The 27,740-nt window shown below is 40.4% G+C and overlaps 1 protein-coding gene across 5 annotated transcripts in view; it reads right to left on the bottom strand.

The window, feature by feature from the left end:
- The window catches only part of LOC102293082 (SPRY domain-containing SOCS box protein 4), a 61,997-nt gene that overhangs the window by 10,150 nt on the left and 24,107 nt on the right, over nt 1-27,740 (bottom strand). For 2 of the 5 annotated variants that reach the window (XM_005926619.3, XM_005926618.3), the window contains 2 exons: nt 20,422-20,535; nt 4,857-5,725 (listed from right to left, as the gene is read on the bottom strand). In XM_005926619.3, coding sequence (XP_005926681.1) covers nt 4,857-5,565 — 709 coding nt within the window. In that variant the 5' untranslated portion in view covers nt 5,566-5,725; nt 20,422-20,535. Of the gene's footprint in view, nt 1-4,856; nt 5,726-16,358; nt 18,125-20,421; nt 20,536-27,740 lie in introns of those variants that run through there. The other 3 variants (XM_014334949.2, XM_005926623.3, XM_005926622.3) reach the window with 2 other exon arrangements.

The following is a 27,740-nucleotide window of genomic DNA, read 5'->3' as shown; positions in this document are numbered from 1 at the left end:
GGGGGGGGGTATCAGTGTTGAAAGGAAGGGGGAGAAAGACTATGAAACAGGAGGGAGGTAATGAAACACAATGAGAATTGGAGGCAAACACAGTTGATTTACAACCAGGGGCGGACATGCATGTCAGCAGGATGTCTGAACCCCTTCTTATGTGGTGCAAATTGCTGCCATTACACCGACTGTGGTATCATGAGGCCTGGTGTGGTTGATAGAAAGATCAGGCCAAAATCCAGTGACACCATGATAGCCAGTTACAGGTATAAAAGTGATTTAAAAAAGTAAAAATAAATAATCAAAATAATAATAATAATAAATAAATAAATCCCGTCTCAGTAGGTGTGGCTTTCAACTGTATCTGGGACTCAAGGCCAAAGTTTGGCGTTGAGTGGAAGTCTGTGAGGATGAGAAAACTGCTTTAATGTGGGGTATTAAGGGACAATACAGACAGGAGAAGGGTAAAAGGATACTCATCTCTTTTCGCTTCCTGGGGAGTGAGATGAAGAACAAAGGAGTCCAAGTGGGGGTAGAACGAGGGGAAGAAAGGAATGAAAGAACTACATGACACATGAAAAACCAAGAACCGAGAAAGCGAACAATCAGTGAATCCTCTGTGAGGCCCAGGAATAAGGGAGCACTGACATCTCCGAGCATACATATTGACGCTTCTATTCTTCTCTACATCAGAGAGATGTGCTTTGTGTCTAATATCATACACTGATCTCCCATGTGCAATCTGCCACAACACAGGCTCGTCTGAACATTTGAGACTTCCAAACTCAACAGACAAAAACACGATATACCAGGCAGACAAATGGGAGTACGATTGTGTCGATTCATGGATCATTAATCTATAATTTAAAATGTTAAGAAGCAAAATGAAAATGAAAACAAACTGTTTATTTTTGCAAAGACTAATGAAGCTCGTCAATAGAAAACAAACTAAATGTTCTGAGAGTTAAACTAATGAGAATCACTAACAATTTACTTGCTAAAAGCACATCCATTCCTGACAGACCAGTGCAGACTGCTGTATAGTCACTTCCATGCTATACTGGCACACCTTTTAGCTACATCTTATATGCGATTAGGTCTATGTTGCCGCAGAGAATTTACCCGAGTAGGTATTTTTGGAAACTCATCTTAGCATTTCATGTTTTTAACTTTTACATCCATCGCAAAGATCACCATCATCACTGCTGAATGAGTACCACCACCTGCAGGACGGCAGCTCCTGATACCGGTCCTTTATCTTTTCTAGTCACAAACGATGCTGTCATGATGTCAGAACTTCAAATAGTATCACGCACAAAAATAGGCAACAATCATGAAAGACAGCAATGAATGAATATCTAATCCCACAGTAATTTTTACTGTTGATTAGAATAGTTTGTTTTTTGGACAGCCCTAGTCACAGAGTACCCGACAATCAAATGACCTCCAAAAGGCCTGAGCCTTGTGGTGTGGCTTTCACACTTTTCACCCCCCCCCAAAAAAAATAAAAATAACAGACAAAACAAAACACATTGAGCTCTTATATGTGGGAAACTGTGTACACCATACAACCACATACCCACATCCTCTTATTAGACCTAACTGAGGGGCCAAGTGGACAATTGAGACAGCCGAGCTTATATCCTCAGGACATTCCACTGATCATCGCTGTGACCGAACTCTGAAATCACATTACATTAAAAGAATGATACCACTGGCTGACAGTCGGCTGCTTAAATGTGTCGCCATATATTGACAATAAAAACAATTGACCAAATGTTCTGTAGGACAGAGACAAGAAATACCTCGACCTTCTAAAGTTCGGGGCTGTGTTGTACTCACTTTTTGAAAACAGCAGTAAATGTTAACACTTCAAAGCAAGATTTCCTTTGGTCTGGGCCGGACATTACAGCAGCTTCACGTTCAGCCGTGGATCCATACATTCAGAACACTCAATGAAATCCCTCTTTTTGATAGCATGCAACTTTAAAGTGGATTCTCCGTTTCAACCATGTTACTAGCTGTCCAAGGGCTTATCACTGATATAAAAAGGACTAGCATACAGTGAGTTGTGAACTGAAACTAGTCAAAGAAAAGTGCCATGCCTAATCCTTACACAGACCACATTAGTATTTTAACATATTTTTCACACTAGCCAAATCCCACCTTCACACGAAGGTGGGAAAATGTTATCATATCTACGCAACAAGTGTGATCGTCATGATGTAACGACAGATGTACTGTGGCATGTTTTGTTCACAGAGCCAACTTTAACCTTAAGTTTCTCACCATTCAAGACTAGACGCTTAACTCAGAAGCACACTGGGAAATCCTCCAGAACTCCCCCTCAACTGTCTGCTGTCCACACATGGCTCACAGCCATGGACACAGCGTCCGTGCCACACTGTTGGCAACGCCCCCGGCCTGTTTTGGGCCTGCGCGCAACATGCAGGCAAGAGCTGGAGGGTTGACTGAGGGCAGGGCTGTTACGCAATCTGAGCCGACTCCAGTCTCTGGGTTAGGGAATGATGACATTTAACAGAAAACACACAAAGCCAGCGCACGCACGCACATTCACTTTGTTTAAGTTTGGAACAGCAGTGGACAGAGCTGGATGTTTGCCTTCTGCGTGTCTGAAAGTTGAAGTCTGTATGAAAGTGCCACAAATGAAGTATGAATAGCACGCTTTAGTACAGAGACATCTTTCAGCTGCTTCCTAGTGGTTAACAAAGCAGCAGTCCCTCCTATTGTGGGCTTTTTGTAGATGGAAATTCATTGAGCATTTCTAACTGCCTCAAACCATATATCCTGAGAGCCAACACATGTTATAAGCACTTGGAAATCATCCACACTATTACCAATGGTTAATCCTCCACATCACTCGTGTATTAAATATTAGATAAACATGCCTTTGCTAGAATTGCTCCCTCCTCTCCCAGTTTCGCTGGACTCCAAGATGTTACAACACAAATCACACCCTGGGTCACTGAAGCCCTAATGAGCTGCTCTAAATAGAAGTATTTCCTGATTTGCAGCCATAAACATTACATATCCACAGTGTGGAAAATTTGCCCAACACATCCAACTCTCCGCATTTCTGCAGCGATGCAAATGCAATCAGCAAAACGGGCTCTAGTCGACTCTGTAGAGAGCTACGAGTTATGTGCTTTTCACACCGTGAAAGTTATTACACTTCTATATATATATATATATGAAACTCAAATCTGTGTGTGCATGCTGACTACAAATTAAGTTCAAGTAGGTATCAACACAGCAGTCCACAGACAACCTAAAAAGCTGCATGAGCTCTAGTAAGAGAAGCCCATGCAAAACTTAAACAAGAATTAAGCAGAAAAGTCAAGACATTCAATTTGTGCCAGTCTCACTTTGGAAAGTGCTCCCCTAAATGCATGCTATGTAACATGTTTTGATAAATTATACAGTATTAAAGCTCAACACTGTCAGAAAACAAACAGCAGAAGGTAAAAGCAGATGCTGGAGATTACTGAAGACCGTAAAGGGAATGGAAAGAAATTATATCTTCCCTTCCTATGTCATTTCTGTTGCAACACTTTCTTCATCTCTCCATGTGTTCCCCTCACCCACCAATCAGTCACAGCAAGCAGTTGCTCCTCCCTAAGCCTAGTTCTGCTAGAGCTGTCTTACTTTTAAAAGGGAGTTTTTTCTTCCCAGTCACTTAGTGCTTGCTAGGAGAGAATTTGCATTTAGACGACTCATTGTGAACTTGTTCTACATCCCAAACAAAAAACAAAAACAAAAAAACAAACAAACAACAAAAACAAAAAAAAAACCCCAAAAAACAAAAACAAAACATGGTTCTGAACAGTAGAGCATATGACCAAAAATATTTATCACGATATACATTCGAAAATTTGTGATAACGATATAATTGACACTAGACAAAATACTTTACAATTCCACAACTTTATTCGTGCAAAAAAACCCAAAAAAAACCATCAATGTATTTTCACTTAAACAAGCAGCTGTTTTTTTATGTGCATTAAAGTTATATAAAGATTTAACAGTGCAAATGCAAATTCCTTGCTGACAGTTTAACCAAAAAGCATTTCCAGTGAAAATTGGCCGACATATCCTCAGCATAACCATGTATAATATCCACAAAACTTAAAAAGAGGTTAAACACACACACACACACACACACACACGTAATATTATGTTGAAGCACAGTACGTATCACTCCGCGAGGCTCCTGCCTACGTTAGCCGTAATGCTCCAACAATCCATCAAGCGGTGCGGCTTCGTAGCTTAGCAAAGTCGTACTAAAACATTTGACAGATTTTCGAGCGCCGTGTACGACATAAAATCGTTTTGAGGTCAGTAAACACAACCAGAATTCATACATAAGGCACACGGGATTATAAGGGGCACTGTCGGCTTTCAGAAAAATCAAAGGATTGATTTTAAGTGTGCCGCATTTTCCAAAAAACAAGGTAATAACGACGGCCCGCTAGCATGCTCTACCAAAAATAGTGCTTTGTTGTGTATCTGACAGACGAAAGCTAAACCAGTTCCACATCACTGAAGTTGCAGCATTTTTACAAACCAATTCTGGTTCATCCGTTTCATTCAACAATCCGCTTTCGCCTTTTTCATTCTCTGTCGCTGCCATGTTTTTTCCGCCATGTGCATATGAAAACAAAGGCACTGTGCATGTGCGTTTTACCCATATTCTATGGCATTTTCTTATCGTTGCCCAACATTATACCGGTATTACCGTGAACGGTATGATATGGCCCAGCCCTACTGAACAGAACCTTTTGTGCCAGCCTGTCAGAAAAATAATTTCAAAGATTAAAGTGCAGAAAACACAGTGTTGTACTTACGATCTAGTCCGTTAACGTAGCGAATCGACACTTCACAGTGCCCCCACACAGCGCTGACGATAGGATAGAGTCTCTTGCCCTTCAGCCCCCTGAAAGCCACTCCTAAGTACTGTCCATCTACCATGAAGCTCAGCGTGCCTTCATCCATGTCTAGTATCACTGTCAGACAGTCCGGAAGCACAAACGATTCATCTGGCTCCAGGAAAGAGGGATATGTGGGTGCTGATGTGGAAACAGGCCGGTTCTTCCCATCATGGTAGAGTCTGTTCCGACCCAAGTCCCAGCCCCAGGACTCCGAGTCTGAGCCCACCAAGGCTGTGTAGCCCACCGAGTGTAGAGGCGCTTCAGCAGAGGCCACTCCCACAACAGCGTGGGTGCCTCTCTGTCTGGCTGGCCAGTGAATCCTCCATACATGGAGGCCCCTTGTATATCCCACCTTACCTCGGATACAGTCTGTGCTTTGTGCTACAGGGTGTCTGTGGAACGTCAGCTTGTCATCCTCCTTAACAAAGACATTGAGTGATCGGTCGTCAGGGTTCCAGGCGTGCTGAAGCTGAGTCTCTGGGCTTGCAGGGGGCATGTCCAGCAGCAAGTCCAGCCTAGGTGGCCGACAGAAATCTGGGCCCCGCAGTTCACGTCGAACAGGCCTGTATGATGGCTCTCCACGTACATCGACTGACTTAATGGTTCCAGAGATCTTTTGGCCCATGGTTGGGAAGGTGCAAGGAAGGAAGGGTCAGAGGGGAGGGAAATGGATGGACCAAGGGTGATAATGAGGGGCCGGTAAGTCCTGACGTTACCTCATGGGCGCAATGGTAATGCAGAGTCTGGTTGGAAAGTACCGTCTTCAACCAGGGGAAACAACACTCCTGAAATGTAAGAAAACACAAAATTAATTTAAAAGAGTTAAACATGACACATTCATTTTCAGCTCCTTATTTTTATTCTTGGACTATTTTGTATAAAGCTACTTTAACAGTGTACACCTGATTGGTGCAGCCAGTTAGTTCATCCACTGTCAGGTACTTCATTCAGCTGCCTTTAAAGAGAGTTCCTCATCCCAGTCAGAAACCAGCTGCACTGCTATGGACTGTAGCTGCCAGTGCTTGTTGTTCTCTTATGCAGATTCTGTGCATGTACGCGAGCCAATCTAACCAGAACTTCAACCATGTATAAAAAAATTAATTAATTAAAAAAAAAAAAAAAAAAAAAAAAAAAAAAAAAAAAGGTCATGTGCTGGTCATCAAGGCTGCAAGGCAAAGTGCTGCTGACATTACTGGCAAAGTGCTGCACCGAAAACATCCTAGTGATTGCTTTGTTTGCTAGCAGACTGCCAGGGTTGGCTATAGTATATTATGTTGACCTGCAAACAGTCACTGTCTATTAGTTGGGCAGAGGTAAGACATTAAAAAGTGCAAACAGTAAAATTGGGAAGGTTCACCCTAAAGGTAAGCTGCAGCTCTGATACACAGCTTTTACTTTGACGGTTGCATCCATTTCCAATTTTTGTCACTTCGGTTTCACTACAACTCAACAGTGCTAGTAGACCGTTAGTAGTCGGTCACTTACATTTAAACTACAACCACAATACACTGGCAACCAAAGCATACATGCACAAGGAGGCTGCTGGAGGTATACACATTTTTCCCCAAGTGACAGGTGGTTAACCAGGGCTCACTGAGTGGTGTCTTGGCCTGCATGACTGAGGCCTTATTTTCTGCCATCACCCTTCTGCCACACACAACTGATTTTTTCCCCCCTCATGACTAGTGGTTGGCAGATGGCCACCATCCTCTCTGTAAACCTGGGGCCTTATTCTCTGGATCTTAAGTTGTCACACATCCATAGTGGGATACAAGTTAGCGTCATAGCGGCCCATGTCTGCAAAACCTCAATATCAAAAGTTACTTTGGTAATGAAAGTGATTTGACATTTGAGTGACATTTAAGTTACACCATGTGGAACTGTTTATTTGCCACTTGATACCTTGGCAGTCATTTGTACACCATGTACCGAGTTTGCAGCAGTCTAAACATGTGACTTGTCTGCCTTTACACTATTATCCAAAAAGCTGAGAAGATGACATCTGGTTCATGGACTGACCCATCTACTACATATTTGGGGAGGGGAAAAAAATAACTTTAGAAAGTAAAACACATGACGCACTCAAAAGCACCTACAACATTTTTGATCAAACAATCTGTGAAGAATCATTTAAGAACTCAGCTTTAACAGAGAAGGAGAGCCGAATTGCTTAAATTTGCTGCTGACTTCCTGTGAAATCACGCAGGATGCATTCGCTTTTAGCCAATTCCTCCTTCACAAAGCACACAATTGTGACGCAATTCATATTTTATAAGCCTGTAAGAGAACGTAGCATGCTGAGCTTTCCCAGCAAGCAAACTGAAAGCCTGAAGCTACTTCTAAACACAGGTGCAGAGTTTCCCTCGAATGACTTAGCTGTTCTAAATATTTTGCACTGGCATTACTCCGTGCGCAATCCCTCCACAGTGTTTTTCACACTCCCCTAGAGTTTCTGAGGAAACAACTCTGCAGGGTTCTTCCAGGGAAAGTACAGAATAATAACTAGTAGTGACCCACCAAGGGAGACAGTCATAGATGAGAGTAAAACAGATGAAGAGATCATGAAACTTAACACAGTTAAATGCAGCTTAAATTCTTTCAAAGTAATAGTCAACAAACTAATTTGCTAATCTTTTGATTTTGAACAACTCAGAGTCTCATTTTTTCCCTATTCTCAGTTTTAAGCCTGATCTTAAAAGTAGAGTATGTCTGTCTCCTGAATCCAAACTGGGAGCTGGTTCCACAGAAAGCTTTCAGAAGCCTGAAAACTGAAGGCTCTGCCTCCCACTCTACTTTTAAATACACCAGGAAGTACTTTGTTAGGATAAGGAAAAGTAAAGTCTTTACAATATGATGGGGCCTCATTATTTAAAATGTTGTATGTCACGAGAGGAATTATGAATTTAACAGGGAGCCACTGAAGTAGTAAATGGCCTGTATTTGTATAGCGCTTTACTTAGTCCCTAAGGACCCCAAAAGTGCCCCACACACACACACACACACACACACACACACACACACACACACACACACACTTTGATAGATCATTCTTTACTTTTACGGAAGTGTGAAAGGTATGGTTGAAGAGGTGCTGTACAATTTTGGTTAAATAGTTACTTTAATAATAGGTTCCAATATGTGAGTATTAATAACATGAAATCTAAACTTAGAAAAGTAACTTGTGGAGTTCCGCAAGGATCTGTTTTGGGACCCAAGTTATTTTCACTTTATATAAATGATATTTGTACAGCCAGTGATACTTTAAAATATGTGATGTTTGCTGATGATACAAACTTATTTTGCTCTGGAAAAGACAAAGAAATTATTGAAAACAGTGGAAACAGAACTCATGATGTTAAATAGATGGTTTGTAATTAATAAACTATCATTGAAATATGAATGAAAGTAAAACAAAATGTATGTTATTTGGAGGTAGTAAAAGTAATATTAAAGTAAAATTGAATTTAAATAATGTTGAAATTGAAAGAGTATATGAGACAAAATTTTTAGGAGTAATTATTGATGATAAACTTTGTTGGAAGCCCCACATAGAACATGTGAAACGAAAATTATCCAAGTCTATTTCTATTCTTTATAAAACAAGAGATTTTTTTTTAATAAGAACTGCCTTTATTTATTGTATACTTCCTTTTTTGCCTTATATGACCTACTGTGCAGAAATTTGGGGGAACACATACAAAACATACAGTATTTGGATTCAATATTTAAATTGCAAAAAAGAGCTATTAGAATAATAAATAAAGTTGGATATAGGGAGTCCACCAACCAGTTTTTTGTAGGATCATCTATGTTAATCGGTGGTCTTAGAAAACACTGCATACGCTTTCATTGCTATCCACAAATCCAGATGATATAAATCAACTAGTCAAACTACAGGCATGGATGACCTCTGATTTCCTGCTTCTAAGCTGAGGTTTTTGTACTCGGCTGTTTTTGTTTTGTTTTTTAAACCAGATATTTACATTAGATGGCATTACTCTGGTCTCCAGTGATGCTATGAGGAATCTTTAAGTCATTGTTTTACCATTGTTGACCAGGATATGTCTTTCAGGTTCGAGCCCTGGCTTGGACAGTCTCGGTCGTTGTGTCCTTGGGCAAGACACTTCACCCGTTGCCTACTGGTGGTGGTCAGAGGACCCAGTGGTGCCAGTGTTTGGCAGCCTCGCCTCTGTCAGTGCTCCCCAGGGCAGCTGTGGCTACAATGTAGCTTGCCATCGTGTGCGTGTGAATGAATTGAAATTTATTTCAGTCAACAACAACAACAACAGATTATAATTTTACATAAAAGTACTCAAACAGAAACCGAAAAAGGAATAGGCTGAAGCCTTATGGCTTATACTTATCCTATCCCTTACCCCCATAGAAATAATCAAATCCTTAACCAAGAAAATAAATAGCATTGATAAATAAGTTTTTTAACAGTTTGAAAAGAAATCAATGATAAATCAAGAAATTAAATCAACGCAAAAATTTTTTTAAACAAACCAAATTTCTATAACCTTGTATAATACTAATTTTTAAAATCTTCCTGAAGAATGACAAAGAAAAACACATCTTCAGTTCATCATTAAGTCCATTCCATAATTTCACTCCCAAAACTGACACACATCTATACTTAACATTGGTTCTCACTTTAGGCATTTCAAACTTATAAGACCCCCTTAAATCATATTTTCCATCTCTTAGTTGAAACACACTTAAAATACAAATTGGAACATTCTTTTTCATCACACGATATATCATTTCTAAAGTTTTAGAATATATAATGTCCATGAATTTTAAGGAAAGGACTTACACTATAAAAGGCATTTGTCCTAACACTAAACCCTGTGGAACTCCAAAATTAACTTGTGTGTTAGGAATACTCTTCATTTACATTTGGTATTTAGATTCCAATTTGTCAATGTGTGTTCTAATCTCTGTAGTAAAACAGAAGAATGTTATCTGTTGAAACAGTAGTACTGATAAATTAAAACCTTTCATTTTGAGATACAAACAATGAAAATGCTTACTTTTATGTATTGGTAGGAGGTTGGGGTTGTTTAGTGTCCCTTTCAGGAAGAGATTAATTGTGAGCCGATTTTGACCATATTCATTTAAAAATATATATCTTGTAGACCAAAAGCTCTTTCCTCCTTCATTCTGAAATAAACCATGTAAGTTTGGGCTGTTAGGGAAGCACAAAAGCATGCCAGTATAGGAAAGGAGTGACTTACAACTGATAACAAAGGCATAATGATGAAATGATGGATGAAATTGCTAAGCTATACATCGGATCCCAGGAAAAAAAGGAAAATTCTCAAATTTTTCGCTCGTTTCATGTTAGTGTCTAAATATCACAAAGTAAACATGAATTGCAGAAGTAAAAGGAGACATGAGATCCAAGAAAAATGTCACAGTGATGAATAAGCAGCCGCTCCGACAACACTCTCCACATGCACATTTAATGACAGTTTCATTTGCAGAACCTCCATTATGACTACAATCCATGAAGAGAGACAAGCTCCCCATTTCCATATTAATTACTTGCAACCAATGTTCTCTCTAATTTTTCCCGTGTCTGAGCGAACACAAACTCCCTGAGCGATCCCATGGACCACTGTGAGCGACATCAGACGTGTGCACTGTGGTCCCGCCGGCATCTAATTCATCCAAGTTACATGGTTTATTAAAATACTCAAATTACAGCATTTACATTTATGTTAGACTACTTTTAAACTGCTTTAGCCCATTTACAATGAAAATGTAAAAAATAAAAATCTAGCCATTGGCCTGTGTACTATGTTAACACTATTGGAAGTAAAAATAACTTGAACTCCAACCTTGAAAACAACTTTCTTTCTTATAAAGCTCTGACTTGTATTACGAGTGTGTGGTCTGTGAGAGAGTCCTGTAACTCTGTCTGCAAAATATAGTATGTAATGACCGATGTTGGGTAAATAATTATATAGTTACTCCTCAAAAAAAGTAACTCAGTTTGGCAAACAACAATGTTTTTTGCAGCTTTTTTTTTTTTTTTTTTTTTTTTTTTTAAATGCAGCCAAGGCATTTTTAAATAAACATTTCAAACTATTTACAGAACAATCAGCTGTTCTGCATCAAATTTGATGCCACACAAATTATTTGTGCCACTCCAAAAAAATAATTTGTCCACTATGAGATAGAGAACAACAGCCCGATACCTGCAGGCCTGACAACAGGAGATTTATCACTCCTGTAATATTCAGCAGGCGCCTCATTGTTCTCTCTCTCTCTCACACACACACACACACACACACACACACACACACACACACACACACACACGATTCGCGCTAAACGTCTCAAATCTCTCACATCTCAAAACACCACCGTCACTCCTAAAACTTCCCCCCGTTTCTAAACAACTAAATGCCATGTTGCCATGTCATTTTTTGATTGGTCGACATGGTACTTTTTTCGACCAATAGGAAAGGGTGGGGGTGTTTTTGGTTTTGTTCTTGCTCACAGGCAGAGAGTGCTTTCAAGCCTTTTTCTTATAAAACACCGTTTTTACCATTTCTTCCTGCAGTAAATATAAACAACGATGGTGTTCAGGAAGGAAACCAAACATTGCATATTTTTTAATGACAACTCTGGTTTTACGTGGCCTATCAACACAATTTAAAAACTGGTATAAAGTCCACACTTTTTCCGTCAATTGTTCCGTCTGTCCTGTTCACATCTCCAATGGTTGTACACGTTATCATTATCATTGTGCGCAATGCAGATTTTCTGTGCGCAGAGACCGTGCCAGCAGTGCACAATTGAACACGTGCGCAGCTTAGAGGGAACATTGCTTGCAATTACCAAATATGCCACATGGAACCAGTTCCAGACAAATGAGGAGTCTATTTAATACGGGGCTGCAACGATTCATCAAGTAACTCAACTACTTAAAAAACAAAAAAAAACAAAAAACCCAAACACCCCCCCCCCCCAAAAAACAAACAAAAAAAAAAAACCCACCATCCTCAATTCAAATGTTTTGCTTTGATCCTTCAAATTATCCACAATTCTGTCACACTCTTTGTAAGTTCAAGCATTTCACCCACAGTACTGAGACCGTGAGCTCAACTGTAGTGAAAGTTTTTCCAGTGTCCAAAAAAGCAGCTTTTGTTACTGTAACATAAAACCAACGTACCAACCAACATATATTTAAAAAAAAAAAAAAAACACAACAACAACAACAATAACAACAACAACGTGGCAGAAATGACCAACGAATGCAAACATGAATACTTTGTTTTACACAATGAGAAATCTGCAGTAAAAGTATGAGCAGTTTTAAAAAGACCTGAGTACAAGTAAATACTCGTGCTGTCAGCCCCACACACGGGCAATCCACATTGACTAACACCAATATAGTGCAATCGAGCACACTGAATGAAAGAAGAAAAATTCTGATGGAGAAGCAAAAATAAGACTATGTCTAATGCCGTGATAATTTTGAGAACTATGTCAAATATAATTTTGTTTAAAATTGTTTCAGCTCTTGATCCAGGAAAAAATAATAATAAATAAAATGGGTACGGCTCAAACAAACGTAAAAACAGCCTGTGCCTTTCACTGTACATCAAAGATGAAGAGGACAAGGCAGAAGCAAAATATCAAAAAAGTTATTAAAGGGTGAGGAAAAAGCTGGATGTGAAGAGGGTTAGTGAAGAGCACCGCGGTGGGAAAAGAGTTGGAACGTGATGGAAAGAAGAGACAAGAGAACTGATGAGAAGCACCAATGGAGCAGGTGAGTAATGTGAGAAGCCTGATAAGAGAAAGTGAGTATGAAGGAAGGAGATGTAGTGTCCTTTCCTGAACTTCTTCAGATTAAGAGTGTTTAGTTTAGTGGAATCATTCTTCAGCAGCAAAAAGCAACCCTCAACATCACCTCAGTGATTTTCATCAGCTCTGAGCACACAGAAGACTGGATGTGAGAAGGAGCTGGAATTACTTAAAATGTAGCTGGACTGTAAACCATGGCACAAACTTCTTATCTCACGCAAGCGAGGCAGTGGCATGGAGAAGGGTGCTGATAGCGTGACAACCACTGTTAGCATATCAAAGATACACAAGCTAGTATTAACGCAAGCAACCCCCACCCAATGCACAGACACAGACTCATGCATATGCGCTTAAGGGCACATTAATGCACTGTAGTATTGCAGGGACTTTGAAGTTGAAAAACGCAAATCCACCAACGCAGTTATCTGCACACTGGCTTTAGAACATGAACTGTGGGCAATCATGACAAGGGTCTAAACACACATGAACAGCCTCCCTCTCACTTGGACAATGATTCGTGTCTGTCATCACAGTATCTGTCATATGGATGAACACATAAGGAAAAGGACAGTTTGCTGATGCTAACTCTTACTGAAAAGCTTGACTTGGAAAATGTTTCTGGAACTTGAAACGCCTCGAATTTTAGAATTTAGAACCATTCTGAAAGAATCACTGATATCTATCCGGTTGTTCAGTGATGACACGACGAATCCTACTTCCGGGCCTAAAGTAGTCTGCGTTTAATATGGCTTTTGTGTTGTTAACATGTTTAATGTTTTGTATTTTCTTCTATTTGATCTCAAAAAGCTCCTAAAACAGTCAGTGATCACTGTTGACCTCCCTCGGCTTTTATTACCGCTAATCATTTATTTAAGCTCAGTTTTTAAAACCTTAGGATGTAACTACAGCCCAGCCCATGCAGCAGTATATGAATGACTAACCTCGTATTGTGGATGGATTATCTCAGTTGTTCTCCTGGCTGAAGTTTGGTCCTTTTACAGCATCCTGCCATGCGATTACATTTGTTCCTGACCACCGAGAACACTCACGTTAACTTTTATCGAGTGGAAAAAAAGTTAGCTTGTTTATATTATGCTAACATAGCTGTGTCGCTAGCGGTCACGTAGCACATCATTATATACAGCTAGCCCAACTTCAGTAACCCTACAAACGTCACTGCTGTTTAGTTTTCTGTCTTCATTTATGTGGAAGTGATAGCAGAGCTGTACGTTTTAATTTGTTTCCAAAACCCCGCAGTCAGGACATGCTATATTGTATTTAGATAGAAGCTAGCGAGCTAACTCCCTGCTAACTTCTAACTCCGTTAAATGTCATAAATTCCGTTTTCATGGATGCCTGGATGTTAAACTCAATTGTTACACCTGGTAGAGCAGAACGCTGATCATTTTATTAAAGATGAAAGACTTTAGACAGTTTTTCAACTCTCAGTAATGCCATAGTGATCGTTTGACCTGCAGCGGAGTTTAGACCCAGACGCGGCTAGTGACGTCAGACTGAACAACCGGATAACTTTAAAACCGATGTTATATTTCAAATTAACAACTAGAAATCACAGGCAGAAGTTCATGAGACGAGTTAACTGCTTCTCCCACTGAAAACGCTATGTCCAGATGAACACAATCAAATTTGGGGGGTTTAAACTGCTGTGTTTATAGTATAACCCATCCAAAGACCTGACACAAGAACTGAGAGATGCATGTTATTCAGTGGATCTGTTTACTGTTCACTGAAGCCTCATCAAAAACGGCCTCAGTATAAGAGTGGCTGTTCAGATTTTCCTTTCCTTAAGGACGGAAAACAGGGAGAAAAGGTTGAGGTAGCAACAGTTCCAATGGAGTGATTAATCAAATTTGAAATTTGTGGTTCAAATCATCAACAGCATGTACAGAGGTGGTCAGGAGAGCGGTACGAGCCACCTGTAAAACACAGTTTAGTCTCCATCAAGGCTTGAGACTGCATTTTAGCCACTGGTGTTGGGGTCGAGTCAAAATTGATGGAATTATGAACACAGACAAGTATCGTCAGATTCTCATCCACTGTGCAACACTGTCTGGAAAGTATTTGATTGATATGGCTTTATTTTTCACCATGACAATCATCCCAAACACATTCCCAATGCAGTGATAGGGAAAGGACACAGTGGAACACCATCAGTCATGGATTGGCCTCCTCAGAGCCCAGACTGCAGCATAAATAGAGCAGTGTGGCATCAGTGAGATAAAACGGAACAAAAAGCAGCCAACATCCAAAGAAGAGCTTTGAATGTCCTTTTAAGACTATTGCTGAAGACTAAATAAGCCACCCACACATAACCACACCTACCCCCCCTTACCCACATGGCCTCAACATGAAACATTCTTTACAATCGCCTCCTCTCGAGGATTTTTGGACCATGAAATGCTGGTGCTCGTTTGTTGCTGTGATACAGGTAGATGACGCAAGACGGCATGTCGGGGGCTAGACAAAAAAAAAAAAAAAAAAAAAAAGGCACACACACAGTCTGAGAGTTTCTTCTAATGTTTGAAATGAATTCAAACAATGTGTTTGGTTACAGTAGGACGTGACAGATGACATGGCAAGAGCATCAGTCAGTGCCCTGTATTTAAATATTTTCAATATTTGGTTCACTGGTACTCGACAAGTATTGCTACTGTTGTACAAATAACATTTGGATAAAAGTGTAACTGACAGAGTCAAGCACAGCCACCCAGTCCTTATGAGAATGATTAATCTAAGCATGGGACAGCTTAAATATTTTACATTTTCTTTTAAAACTTACATTCTTAACAAACCTCAGTCGTGTTGTTACAAATGTATTCAGTTATTATCTTGGTTTAACATTCCTTTACTCAATCCTCTGCCAAAGTGTTAGTGGCCTGCTAGATCCCACCTAACAGACAATGATCTTGGCTTGCTGTGATGTAAGGATCATTTCAAACAGTTCTGGGCAGCCTCTCATCCAAAACAGTTCCTTGTGGCTTCAAATACCAATATAGAACCAGTCATAGCATCAGCACTGACGCTTCACAATACAGGGGGTATTTTCAGGTGAAGTCATTCATGAACACACAAAGATAAATGCTAATTGGTGCCAAATAACACTCTCGGAAACTCAAACTGAAGGACCAACTCCGTGGAGGCTTAAAAAAAAAGCTCCAATAGGAAACAATAACACAATATTATAACAATAGGTTATAATATTGTGTGGTATAACAGTCGCAGGGTCCACTTTAGTGACTTGAATTATCAGCGATGAGGCCTAGCTACACCTCCTTGTGTCAGTCAATGAAAAAAGGGAATATGACAGTTTTATTTTTATACAGACAAACCAAAAAAAAAAAAAAGTGAGTTTAAGTCAAGCTAGAACTTCACCGTTTTATTTCATTGACTGAAACTTTTGCAAAATGCTGACAGCCTGAAATCAATGCAGCACAGTCAAGAAGACTTAGAAACTGAGTACTGGATGAGCCACACAGCAGCCTTACCAACAGAGAGTCACTTCAGTCAGAGACTGAAGGAGGCACAAATAAGAGGTCAAAAGACAGAAGTAGCCTGTGATTACAGGAAGAGACGTCTTACCATGAAAGCATTTCTACCAACAGTCAGGCGGCTCTCACACTGCAATGTGAACACGCAATCACAGCAGCCAAGCAGAAGAGTGGGAATAGCTGCTCCTCAGTCTCTAGTCCAAAATGAGGTCAGCACACAGTCAACAGCCAGACGAGTGTGGGACAGGGCAGAGACGGACAAGAAGAGTATGTGTGTGTGTGTATTTCGGTAAGTCTGCGAGTTCCTGCTTGTGAGGCAAGGATAGGGAAAAAACAGCTTGGCTCCAGTTCCCAGGCCAAGACAGGAAAACAGCTGCTTGAGGGAGGAGGGAAGACAGAGAGGGAGGGGGAAGTGTGGGGCTTAGTGTGGAGCACGCTCAACGTCTTTCCTGAGCAGTTTGAAAGAAAAACACTCCCCCCCCCCCCAAGTAGAAGAAAGGATGGCGGAAAGAAATGTGGGCGTGCACATACACACCATGATCCTTCATTTGCTGATTACCATTTCCACTGGATTCAGCTTCGCTGCCCAGCTTTTGTTTAGACATTTTATTGAAATATTGCACTCATGTCTAGACAATAAAGTTGTGAATGTTAGACTATAAAAACGTGTACACACTAGATAACATTTCGAGACATAACATACACACTGCAGCGTCTACTAGATCAAGTGCCAAGGAGTGACTTCCAGGAATCCAGCAGTGAGTTTGATTCAACTGACAACAACAACAGCAACTACTAACATCAAGCAGACTGTGTGAAAGCTCAGAGAACGTGATTGCTGAAATCTCAACAAACTCACATTTCAACGATTGCCGTCTCCATGTGGAGTCTTTAAATTTTTTATTTTTAAAATTCGCTATATTTTACAATTTAACCGTGTATTGTCACTTGATCCAAGCTGAAAGTAAACAAACCTTGCCTCAGTTATATTCATACTTGTATGTACAGTCTTTATACATCCCACTAACACTATTGCACAATACCGAATGCCAATACTAGCATTTACTTTAGAACCTGGGGCTTACGCATCTCTGACATTTGCTATTCATCATGATGAGAACAGTCAGTCGTCCCGTCACTACATAAAAATACAGATTTCAGGGTCATGTTGCGACAAGTACTGAAGAAATCATCAAATAGAAACTACTGGAGGCATGTGCTGACTGTCAGGTGAGGTTGAAAGTGTTTTAAATGTTTTTACCAAACTTCTCCTTTGTATCTATAAGAGCAGATACCTGTAACTGAGTGCAGAAGCGCCACCCACTTGCTATTCAAACCTTCTGTTTTTTGAGCTGAAGCCAATCAGAAGAAAGTTGGCTTAAAGGTAGTAGAAACAATTCAGACCGTAGATGAAGCGACGGTTCCCAGTAGATAAATAATGACCATTCACTTGCAGAGTTCAAAAATTTAAATATGCGACTGGAAATCAGTATAACACCTGCCCTTAAAGTCAGCACAAACAGTTTTTCCCAGCCTTTTATGATGTGGTTTTATAAGAGCTCAAGCCTATAAGTCAAACCTACACTTCAATGCGGTGTTTAGATATTTACCATGTCTATTTACATTAAGCTAGCTCTTTCCTCATCTTCTCTCCTCTGCTAGGTTCTGACACCATCCCCCGCTCTCTACCTCTTCACCATGCCTCTCTTCCTCTCATCTTTCTCCCCTGAGAGACAAGAAAGCCCTCCTCTCACTTATCCCCCTCTTCCAGACAGGCATTCCTCACTGCCTGCTTTTAGTCTTCTGCTGAATTCTGCATACATTAACACAATACCACAAGGAGAAAAAAAAAAAAAAAAAAAAAAAAAGAAATTGCACACTCACCACATTCATAACATATTCAACAACATCCACACTTAAGGCTGCCAGTGCTTGCCGTGGAACTACCTTGTTATAGCACGTCCTTGTATATGCATAAGAGTGCAGCAAGAGGTTGATGGTTCATGTAGACACCATGAGGGTGGGCCACAACTCTGTCAACATCCCATTTTGATTTAAGGGTGCAAATTATTATGGAAGGAGTGAACCCATCAATCAATTACAAACATAATGAACTGACAGGGGCAGACACACGGATTGGGGGAAACTGCAGTGAAACTGAAATAAGACAAGTGAGGTTAATGAATAAGTGGAAATAAATGAGCAAGGGTGAAGTGGGTAAGCAAAACAAAAGAACACTGATGTTTACGGATCCAAAATCAGCATTACAAATTTTCCCCAAATCTATTGCCTTTCTTCCTCAAAGGAAGAGATGGAGGACTTTATAAGATACAGATCAAAGCTTCCTGTTGGCCAAGATAGTGGAGTAGTCAATAATAGGCCCATTTGTCCAAATGTTTTCCTGCCCATCACGCAGAGGTGCAGCCACCAGCCGAAGACAACTATCAGTTTGCTGTCTCCCAGTGTCTGTTTACTCAGGAAAAGAATCTGATGGCAACCACGTGTTGGAAGCAGGAGCCAAAGCTAACCCTCTTTGAGAAACTAGGTCTTTGTTTGCGCGCGCACACACACACACACACACACACACACCTTGATGTTTTAAGTTCAGATCTCATTGGATACTGACTATTTAACACTTTAATAAGCAAAACACAGAACTGCACATATCTGTGGAATCAGACTGGAAATCTGGCAGCATCACTCTCATGCTTTCATACATGCGTAAACCCTGCTCATGCAGACTGCCCTTTTAACATGGCTCGGAAATAGGTTGTGCACACATTACAAGTTGCGCAAAATAAAGCCAGAGAAAATACTGGTTATTATTTAACACTCTACATCAACTACACCAAACAAGGTCTGGGACTATTCTGGCTGGCTTGGTAAAGGGATCTACTGTAAGTACCCCAGTCAATTAATGTATAAAAGAGGGAGAATGACAGGGTAGTTCAAGTCACCGAGTTCACTTTAAAATACTGTGTCCTGATGAGGAAATTGCAGTTGTAGTGGAGAGTCATTCAGGAGCTGAATAGCAACACAGACAGTAGTTTCTGAAATAAATCTAAAATATATATTTGATGAATAATACAAAAACTAAATGATGATAAAAGTAATTTTACACCTGTTTTTCCCAAGGAGCCATCTAAATGGTCATGATTAAAACCACACAAAAAACAAAACAAAAAAAACAACCCACAACAACAACAGGGTTTTCTTCTTCTTTTAAAGTGGATCACCTCATTCCACAAGTGGTGCCAACTCCCAGTAAAAAGTAACTAAGCTTTGGCTTGAGAATAGTCACGTTGTTACCACATCTTTCTTTCAGTTTTGCCCAATCTCAACCAGCATCAGCACTTTAGATGTGCCTGTTTCCATCATCTCTGCATAAATGTTTTATATACACAGTATTTCAATACTGCTACAATCTACAATCTGAATTTTGATTCTGTAAATCGGCCAATGGAATCTGCAATATATGTTAACGCAAACCTTTGGTTTCAGTGTCATGACCAAGTCTAAATCTCCCAACCACCTTAACTATTCCTTGATCTAGACAGTAACTTCCTTGCAAGTGTGATGTACTTCAGAGAATTAATATAAATATTGTAAAGACAGGCCAGATCTGTGATACACCTTTCAAGTAATCTAATCCTCTGTAACTTCATACGATGCGCCTCCATCACACTCAAGTGTGCTCAACAATTGAGCCGGTGACGTAGCCTTCCACAGAATGTAACCCCAACCAAAATTCTGAGACGTTAGTGCATATCAGCTGCTTTTGGGTTAGGAGCTGTTGAAAAATTTATCAGCAGCCACTGCAGCTCAGTTTTCCAGTTCCTACAGGTAAGTCCAAACCAGGCTGATTAGGTTTCCACCGCTGGGCTCTGGTTTGGGACGAAGATCACTGAAATATGTCTGTCTTCACGTCAGCAACAATCAGCCACTTTCTAGCAAGTGATATGCCTTTGTTTGATAATGACAAAGGCTCCCTGTGCCGATGGAGTCACCGTGTATTCAGTCTTTGCTGACAGGAAAGACTTTTTCCTCTAGCTGCCAATAATAAACACAATGCACAGCTTTGACTTGCTTTGAATAGACAAAACGCAGCCTTTAATGAAGGAAGATTAGGGGTGAATGTGAGATTGGAAACTAACCTCTTAATCCATCTGAGTGCAAACTCCTTGACAAAAATGCATCTCTGCCAGGTCAAAAGGGAACAGTGTGGGGTGGTGGGAGTGAGGGTCACACAATGAAGTCTTTGTTATTTCCTGTTGAGATAAAACAGGTTAAGGTTGGATTAGTGTGATGTACAGAACTAAATGTTGTCTTTGTGGTCACTAATTAACAGTCCCTTTACTGTAGCCGAGGAAATGGTGCTATTAATATGATAAACAATAGATGGCAGATCATGTTAATGAGCGCAAACATTAAACACTCAAAAGGACAATTAGAGGCAACAGGCAGGCAGCGTTTTGCATTATACATTCAAGGATCACTAAAGTGCTGCTGGATGATCTCATGAGAAAGGCCGTTTGTTTGGGTCCAGCTCAAATTCAGGCCAACATGAAGGGATCGGAAATAAGAGGACTGTGACAAAGAGATAAGGAAGAGGAAAGGGGTTCTGGTCTGATGAATATTTATGAGCCTGTGCAATCTTAATGTTCATCAAATTTTAAGACTGCTTTTTTTTTTTTATGTTTGAAGACGCACAAAGGGGATGGTGTTTTAAAAGTATCCTGTGGATACACCAGTTCTCTGGCAGTGCAATGGAGCAATTTCTTTATGAGTGGGTCTCTGGCGTTTTGCATGCCATGTGCGGGCCTGTGTACACGGGTGACGTAATATGCATTCTTGCCAATGGTTTCACACTATTTGAGTGATCAACAGGGGCCAGAATGTGCCAAGAGACGCAGCAATGTGCCAGCAAAGACATTGAAGAGGAGGACTGCAAGCTAGACGCTGATGTAAACAAAGCAGAATCTGAGATGTTCGAAATGGCAAATGTTTAATGAGGAAGAAAATAGAACCCATGCCTTTGTTAGGCACCGGGAAGAAATGGCAACAGTGACAGGGAAGGTACACAACTTCAGTTTTATTAATCAGTGTATAAAATGGCTTATGGTTTGTCCACAAAAAGGCACAAAAATATTTTGTTGACATATCAACATTCGACAAAAGAAAAGTGGGATGACTTCTCATTCTACAGACTGAAATCAGACCATTTTCAGTCTTACACATTAGATCTTGGTAGTGGGGACAGAAGTTGTAAATTCTCCAGCACGTCCTGCACGTGCCTCATTGCTCAAAACATCTTCGACGCATCCTACTCAGAAAATCCTCTTATATACAGAGGAGCAGCAGCTCTACAATGACTGACATCCTCACCCCATCGTCAAGGGTGAGCCGAGACAACCTTTGGAAGAAGCTCATTTCTGCTTGTATCCTTGATCTTTTTCAGTCACTACTCACACCTCGTTGCCATGGGTGAATGGAGGAACTTACACTCTGCTCCCTCTTCGCCTCAATAGACCAGTATACATCCACTGTGCTCTGCTGATCCATCTACTCTCCACCACTCATAAACAAGGCCCAGAGGTGCTTGAACTCCTTCACTCGAGGCAGATCAGAGCAGTCAGTGCACCATTTTCCTGCTGACAACGATGTTTCTGTGGTACCAATTCTCATCCCAGTCACATCACACTCTCCTGCCAATCACCCCATTTAATGCTTGAGGTCAACTAAGCCAGCAGAAACCTGACACTCTCTGCCCAGTAAAAATGTATCGACAAAAAACTGCGACAAAGCACAACCTTGGCCATGTCCAATGAAAACTTCCTAAATATTTCTTCAAGATAAATTTTAACTTTTACAGACTCCTAAATGTCATGAATGTGAGCTGTATTACTGAATCAGTGCAGCTCGGAGGATGTCTGACTGGCAGGGAGGTGCACTGCTGTGGCTTTAGCACAACATTCCTCCCCATGGTCATGCACACTGCAGCTTTGCATTGTTCACTTTCTACTGTGACTAGAGCTGGGCGATAGAACGATAACGATATGTATCGCGATATAACTTTTACTCGATAGAGAAATTAAGCTATCGCGATAGACCTCACCGCTCTTGTCCTCTTAAAAAAAAAAACAAAAAAAAAAAAACAACAGCCAATCCAAATTAAGTAGCGCAGAGCCGAACCAATCACAGCCGCAGCGTCACGTCGCGTAACTTGTTACGTACAGCACAAGTGCCAAGCCGCACGTGTGTTTGTTTGGGAAGCAGCCAGCACGTAATGGAGCCAGCGGGTAATGGAGGAAATGAGTGTGCCAACAAGAAAAATCAACCGAGCGTGACCGAAGAGAAAACAGATGATGGTTCCAACGCCGGAGAGATTGTCGAACGGAAGAGCCATAGAAGTTCCGTAGTGTGAAGGTATTTCGGCTATTTCAAGTCTGACAAAAACAGAGTAGCGTGCAATGTAAATTGTGCCGAAAGCAAGTCTGGAAATACAATAAACTGGTGCATGCGTCACACTGTGCGCCACGTTATTGTTTCGGTGAAATGAATTTCTACAATACTGTTAATTCTACTCTCTGCAGTGTTTAAATGCTTACATATACACACAGTTACTGTCCGTCCACACATACGGCTCGGTTCTGCTTCTATGCCCCAGCTTTGTTTACTTTTTCCCACCGAGGCTTCTAGACTTCTGATTGGCCAATATTTCTGCACGGTTAGGAATCTAGCGCCACCTGCTGCTTTGGCATGTTCATAGCAGCGTTTTCCTTCATTTCTGCCTTTATGTGTGGACGGGATTATTTTTTAAAACGAAAACGGAAAATCTCCGTTTTCAAAAATACCCGTGTACGTGTGACTGGAAGCGCTAATTCGTCATTCGGCTTTTGTCAGACTAAAGTAACTGTTTGAAAAGCTAAGTTATACAACAAGGAGAGATTGAGAATTTCCTTTTAGTTCTCAGTTTATTTGATATTGACTAAAGTTAGTTTGTTTTACAGAAGAACAGACAAAACTGACTAAGATTTATTTGTAGAATTAATATTTTGTTTCTAAGTGGAATTGACAGTTTAGTCTGTTTCGTTTGTTCTATTTTGAAACTTAAACGCTTTAGCGGCTGCCTTTTGTGTAGTTTGCAATATTTGCCTTTATTTATCTGAAAAAGTCTCATGTTCCTTAAGTACATCTACCCTGTTGAACTTATTATGGGAAATAAATATTTAAATAAAAACAAGCTGCTGATTATTTTACATTTTACTTGTGAGCAACGGCACATTTAAATCTTACAAATATAGTTATTTGGCTTATATCGTGAAACATATCGTTATCGCCTGAAATGAAAAAAACCATATCGTGATATGAAAAAATCTCATATCGCCCAGCTCTAACTGTGACACAAACAAACTTCCCACATGTGGAACTAACAAAGGTTTATCTCATCTTATCCCACTTGTCAAGTACTCACAATGCTGGCTCCTCAACCCTTATGAGCACAGCTAGAACAGAGCAGTAATTCTTTCCAATAAGTATTTGAGGGCTTTTATTTATTTAAGAAAAAACTGTCTGAGAAATGTGCAGTTCCTTATAGGGGCCTTAGCTTGTGCATGTAAATGTTGTCACTTACGGTCATCTGAGTCCAGATTCAAGCCTTTCACCAATTATACACATGCATGAATTACAGATGCCATCTTAAGCATTACATGTGAAAAAGAGCGATACCCCCTCCTATGAAGTCTAAGCTACTGAGCTCATTAGAAAACCTGCCCAAGTACACATCTTACTTTGTATGTATTCTTTGTGACTGCTTAACTATAGACGAATTGATGCAAACACTTAAGATCATTTCTCAGACATTTACCTAAAATACTGTCAGCACTGAGGATGATATTACCATGGCAACTCTAGCGTTGTGTCTTTTTCAGCTAAACTGCACTTCTAGGAGAGGGAAAAAAAATGATGGATTTAGCACGGTGGCAACAGAGTGCCCCTCTTCTAAACTGTCAGCCCTCAAGAAAAGCAAGCACATCTAACTGATCCGGGCCCCGACAGTGTGTAGTCTGACCAAACAGCAGGACAGCTCACAGAGCTTACACGGTAGCCGCTTTCCAATGCCCCTCACTCGTCGCCACCTGTTTCCTCCCACTCTGCCTCCACACAGCTCCAGTGACAGGCAGCGAGCTGGTGTGGAAACTCAAGTCAAGGTGATATCAGTAACACACAAGCATTCATCGCCATAGCATAACCAGTGAAGGAGCAGCCCGCCCTATCTGAAGGTTTAAGATGATGCACATTTATATTTTCAATCTGTGTTACTGGAAATTAGGCACAAAAGACTTTTCTTGAAAACGCCATCAAAAACACTTTTCAATCTGGAGTCAAGGTGCCAATATGCTCCGTGATAGGCAGGCAGGCAGGCACGCACACACACAGCGATGGGAGAGCTACATAGAGGTGAGAAGGGACCACGGCTTCAACATCCTGTCCAATGTTTGGTGATGGCATATGGACGCTTGGATATTGTTCTTTCCAGGTCTCAGGGTTTTGGATGCCTCACAGAAGATGAATCATTCTGTGGTCAATAATGGTTTCAGATTGGAGGTCACGTTAAGGATTAGAAGTGTTTGGCAGCAAAATAATTTGAACCACGCTGCAACATATTAAATAGCACTTGGGGAGCTTCCCTGAAGTTGCACTCTCACTGCTAACAGGAATGCCTCTGTGATGCAGTAGCCACCATGGGGTTCATGGTGATAAAGTTGGACAGGCAGAGGTACAGTCAAAAGAAAAAAGAAAAAAAAAAAGTTAGTGGGCATGGACACTGTGGCTGGCTTAAAATATGCTGGCTGATACAGGCTTGGGTCTAAAGTCTAGACCAGGGGTGCCCAATCCCGGTCCTCGAGAGCTACCGTCCTGCAGCTTTTAGATGCATCCTTGTTCCCACACACCCGAATCAAATGAATGGCTTGTTATCAGGCCTTTGCCAAACATGATGGCATACTGAGTGAAGAGGTAATCAAACCATTTGATTCAGCTGTGTTGGAGTAGGGATGCATCTAAAAGCTGCAGGATAGTAGCTCTTGAGGACTGGGATTGGGCAGCCCTGGTCTAGACCTATTACCGTTCTTACATTCGTGCTTGTAATTGCCTACATTTAAGTGCCAACTTCTTGTCATGGACTGACCCAGAAACTGCACCCATTAACCTGAAAACTGCATTAAGTGTTTTTGTTTGTTTTACATTGTTTAATACACCTACAGTTAGCCACAGAGTATGATAACCACTGGCTTTAATTTTTTTCATCTTCATTCAAAACCATTATTACGGAACTGCTTTTACATATATTTGTATATATTTTTTCTCTATTAGATCATGGGCATGCAATTATTAGCTGTCAACTAGCCAGGTAACTTACAGCTAATGTGTCCTTACTGTCTAATAACTCCTGCAAGAACCTCTATACCTACGATTTTATTTAAATAACTCAGATTTGGACCACCTTGGCCTAAACTGTGGCTATTTTTAAATCGGTGTAACCGCTTGTGTTCTACTTCTGTTCTTTTAAATGTTCACTTCCTAAAGAACACACTGCCCTCGTACAAGACTCTTAACCACTGACTACACTGGCATCTTTAACTAGGTGCATGAGTGTTGAGCACCTGTCGCCTTGCCAGTGCAACTCTGCTTCAGTCTTTTATCATCTACTAATAATTAACAGGACAATCTGTTTGAGGCAACTGAGGAACAATTCAAATGTAGTTTACAAACACTAGGGAAAGCAATTAAGCATTCTCCAAAACAGGAAAGATGAGGCCAGGAGACATCGCCCATCAGTGAGGAGAGTGGTGATTATGAAGAAGTGCAGCTTTTAACGATTTGACATTTTTAATGATGGTTAGAGGGAAGAGGCAGTGAACCATTTATCAGTAGAAGGCCCTTGGGACACTACAGCCCACGATAGTTTCCAGCTCTGTGTTTCAATTCAAAAACACTTTCATAACCAATCACTTCTACTGTCTGAGCAGCTCATGGGCCAAGACCAAAATAGTGGCCAGTAAAGATAAGCTTTATCTTTATTGTACAAGTTAATGTCTGGTATGAGGATGAACAACCCTGTTAGCTGCTTTGAGGTGCTGAACCACCACCTCCTCGTATGTACCAGACAGATGAGAAACAAATAAACCCAGTGATAAAGCAAGAACATTTGAATATAAAAATTACAACCAACATGACTGGCACCACGAGTTCCTTTCTACAACTGACCTTATTGCAGTTCCAGGGATTTTTTTTTTTTATTTATTATTTTTTTTTTTTTTACTACCACATTGTAACCAATAAATATGAGAAACTTCATAAAGGTTGTGACATCAGTCTATAAATTTACTGAACTGGAACCAACTATATTTAAAAAGGTCATGCGTCTGTTTAATCACACTTAAATTCAATTCTAAATTTCCTGCAGGTTTTGTTCATTTGATAAACCAAAATGACTTGAGCTGAGTAAATTAAACGCCACTTTAAAAAAAAGAGAGGAATGTCATTATGTTTTTAATCCCAGTGCAAATGATTATCTTTTGACCAGAGGCTGAATCCTTTGTCACAATTCTCATCTTCTTAGGTGTGCTATATTATGGCTGGGCAACAAACATACCAGCTCTATGCCACATCCATCGCCAGTGCTTTTATTAGGAAGGTTGTTTTTTTTTTTTCCCCTGAGTGATTGATTTTGATAATTTAGTGGAAAGTCTCCTCACGGTAAATAATTTACTTGTACGTAGTACCACGCAGGGGTGCATTATATCTTTCTGTAGCATTCAACTAGAACTGCTCTGGGGAAGTTTCCCCATCATGTACAGCGTTGGGCAAACGTCAAGACTCACTCTTCAGTTCTTTATAATTTACTAGGAAATTGGGAAATACGTGAGGCAATTTCTTGAAACTAGAAATTCAAACTGAAAACTCATATCCAGGAGAACACTGGACACTTTTTTTTTTTTAAATAAAAAATTAGAACAATGCTGGTTCATGCAACTGTATTCAGCTACCACCCGCGTTTATTTCCTGTGCATCTGGTAATTTGGCACAAAACGTAATTTTTTTAAATTTGCTGATCAAACAGAGTTTGTAAGTTCAGCTGCCACAGTTTCTAATTGCTGGTAAAGTTTCAAAACATCAATCTAAGAATTTATGACAGACAGAAAGTTTTACTTACAATCGGGCAGGCTGGATAACACCTCCTGCCTTGCTCTCTCACTAACATCATCATCATTATTATCATTAGACACAGTCATAGCTCCACTACTTTGGTCCCCCACTTGTCCAGTCTCCTTAGAGCTGGGCGATATGAGATTTTTTCATATCACGATATGGTTTTTTTCATTTCAGGCGATAACGATATGTTTCACGATATAAGCCAAATAACTATATTTGTAAGATTTAAATGTGCCGTTGCTCACAAGTAAAATGT

This window comes from Haplochromis burtoni, unplaced genomic scaffold (assembly GCF_018398535.1).
Source record: "Haplochromis burtoni strain Fernald_Lab_line unplaced genomic scaffold, NCSU_Asbu1 Contig_94, whole genome shotgun sequence".
Taxonomy (NCBI): Eukaryota; Metazoa; Chordata; class Actinopteri; order Cichliformes; family Cichlidae; genus Haplochromis; species Haplochromis burtoni.
This window is presented reverse-complemented; position numbering and strand designations above follow the sequence as displayed.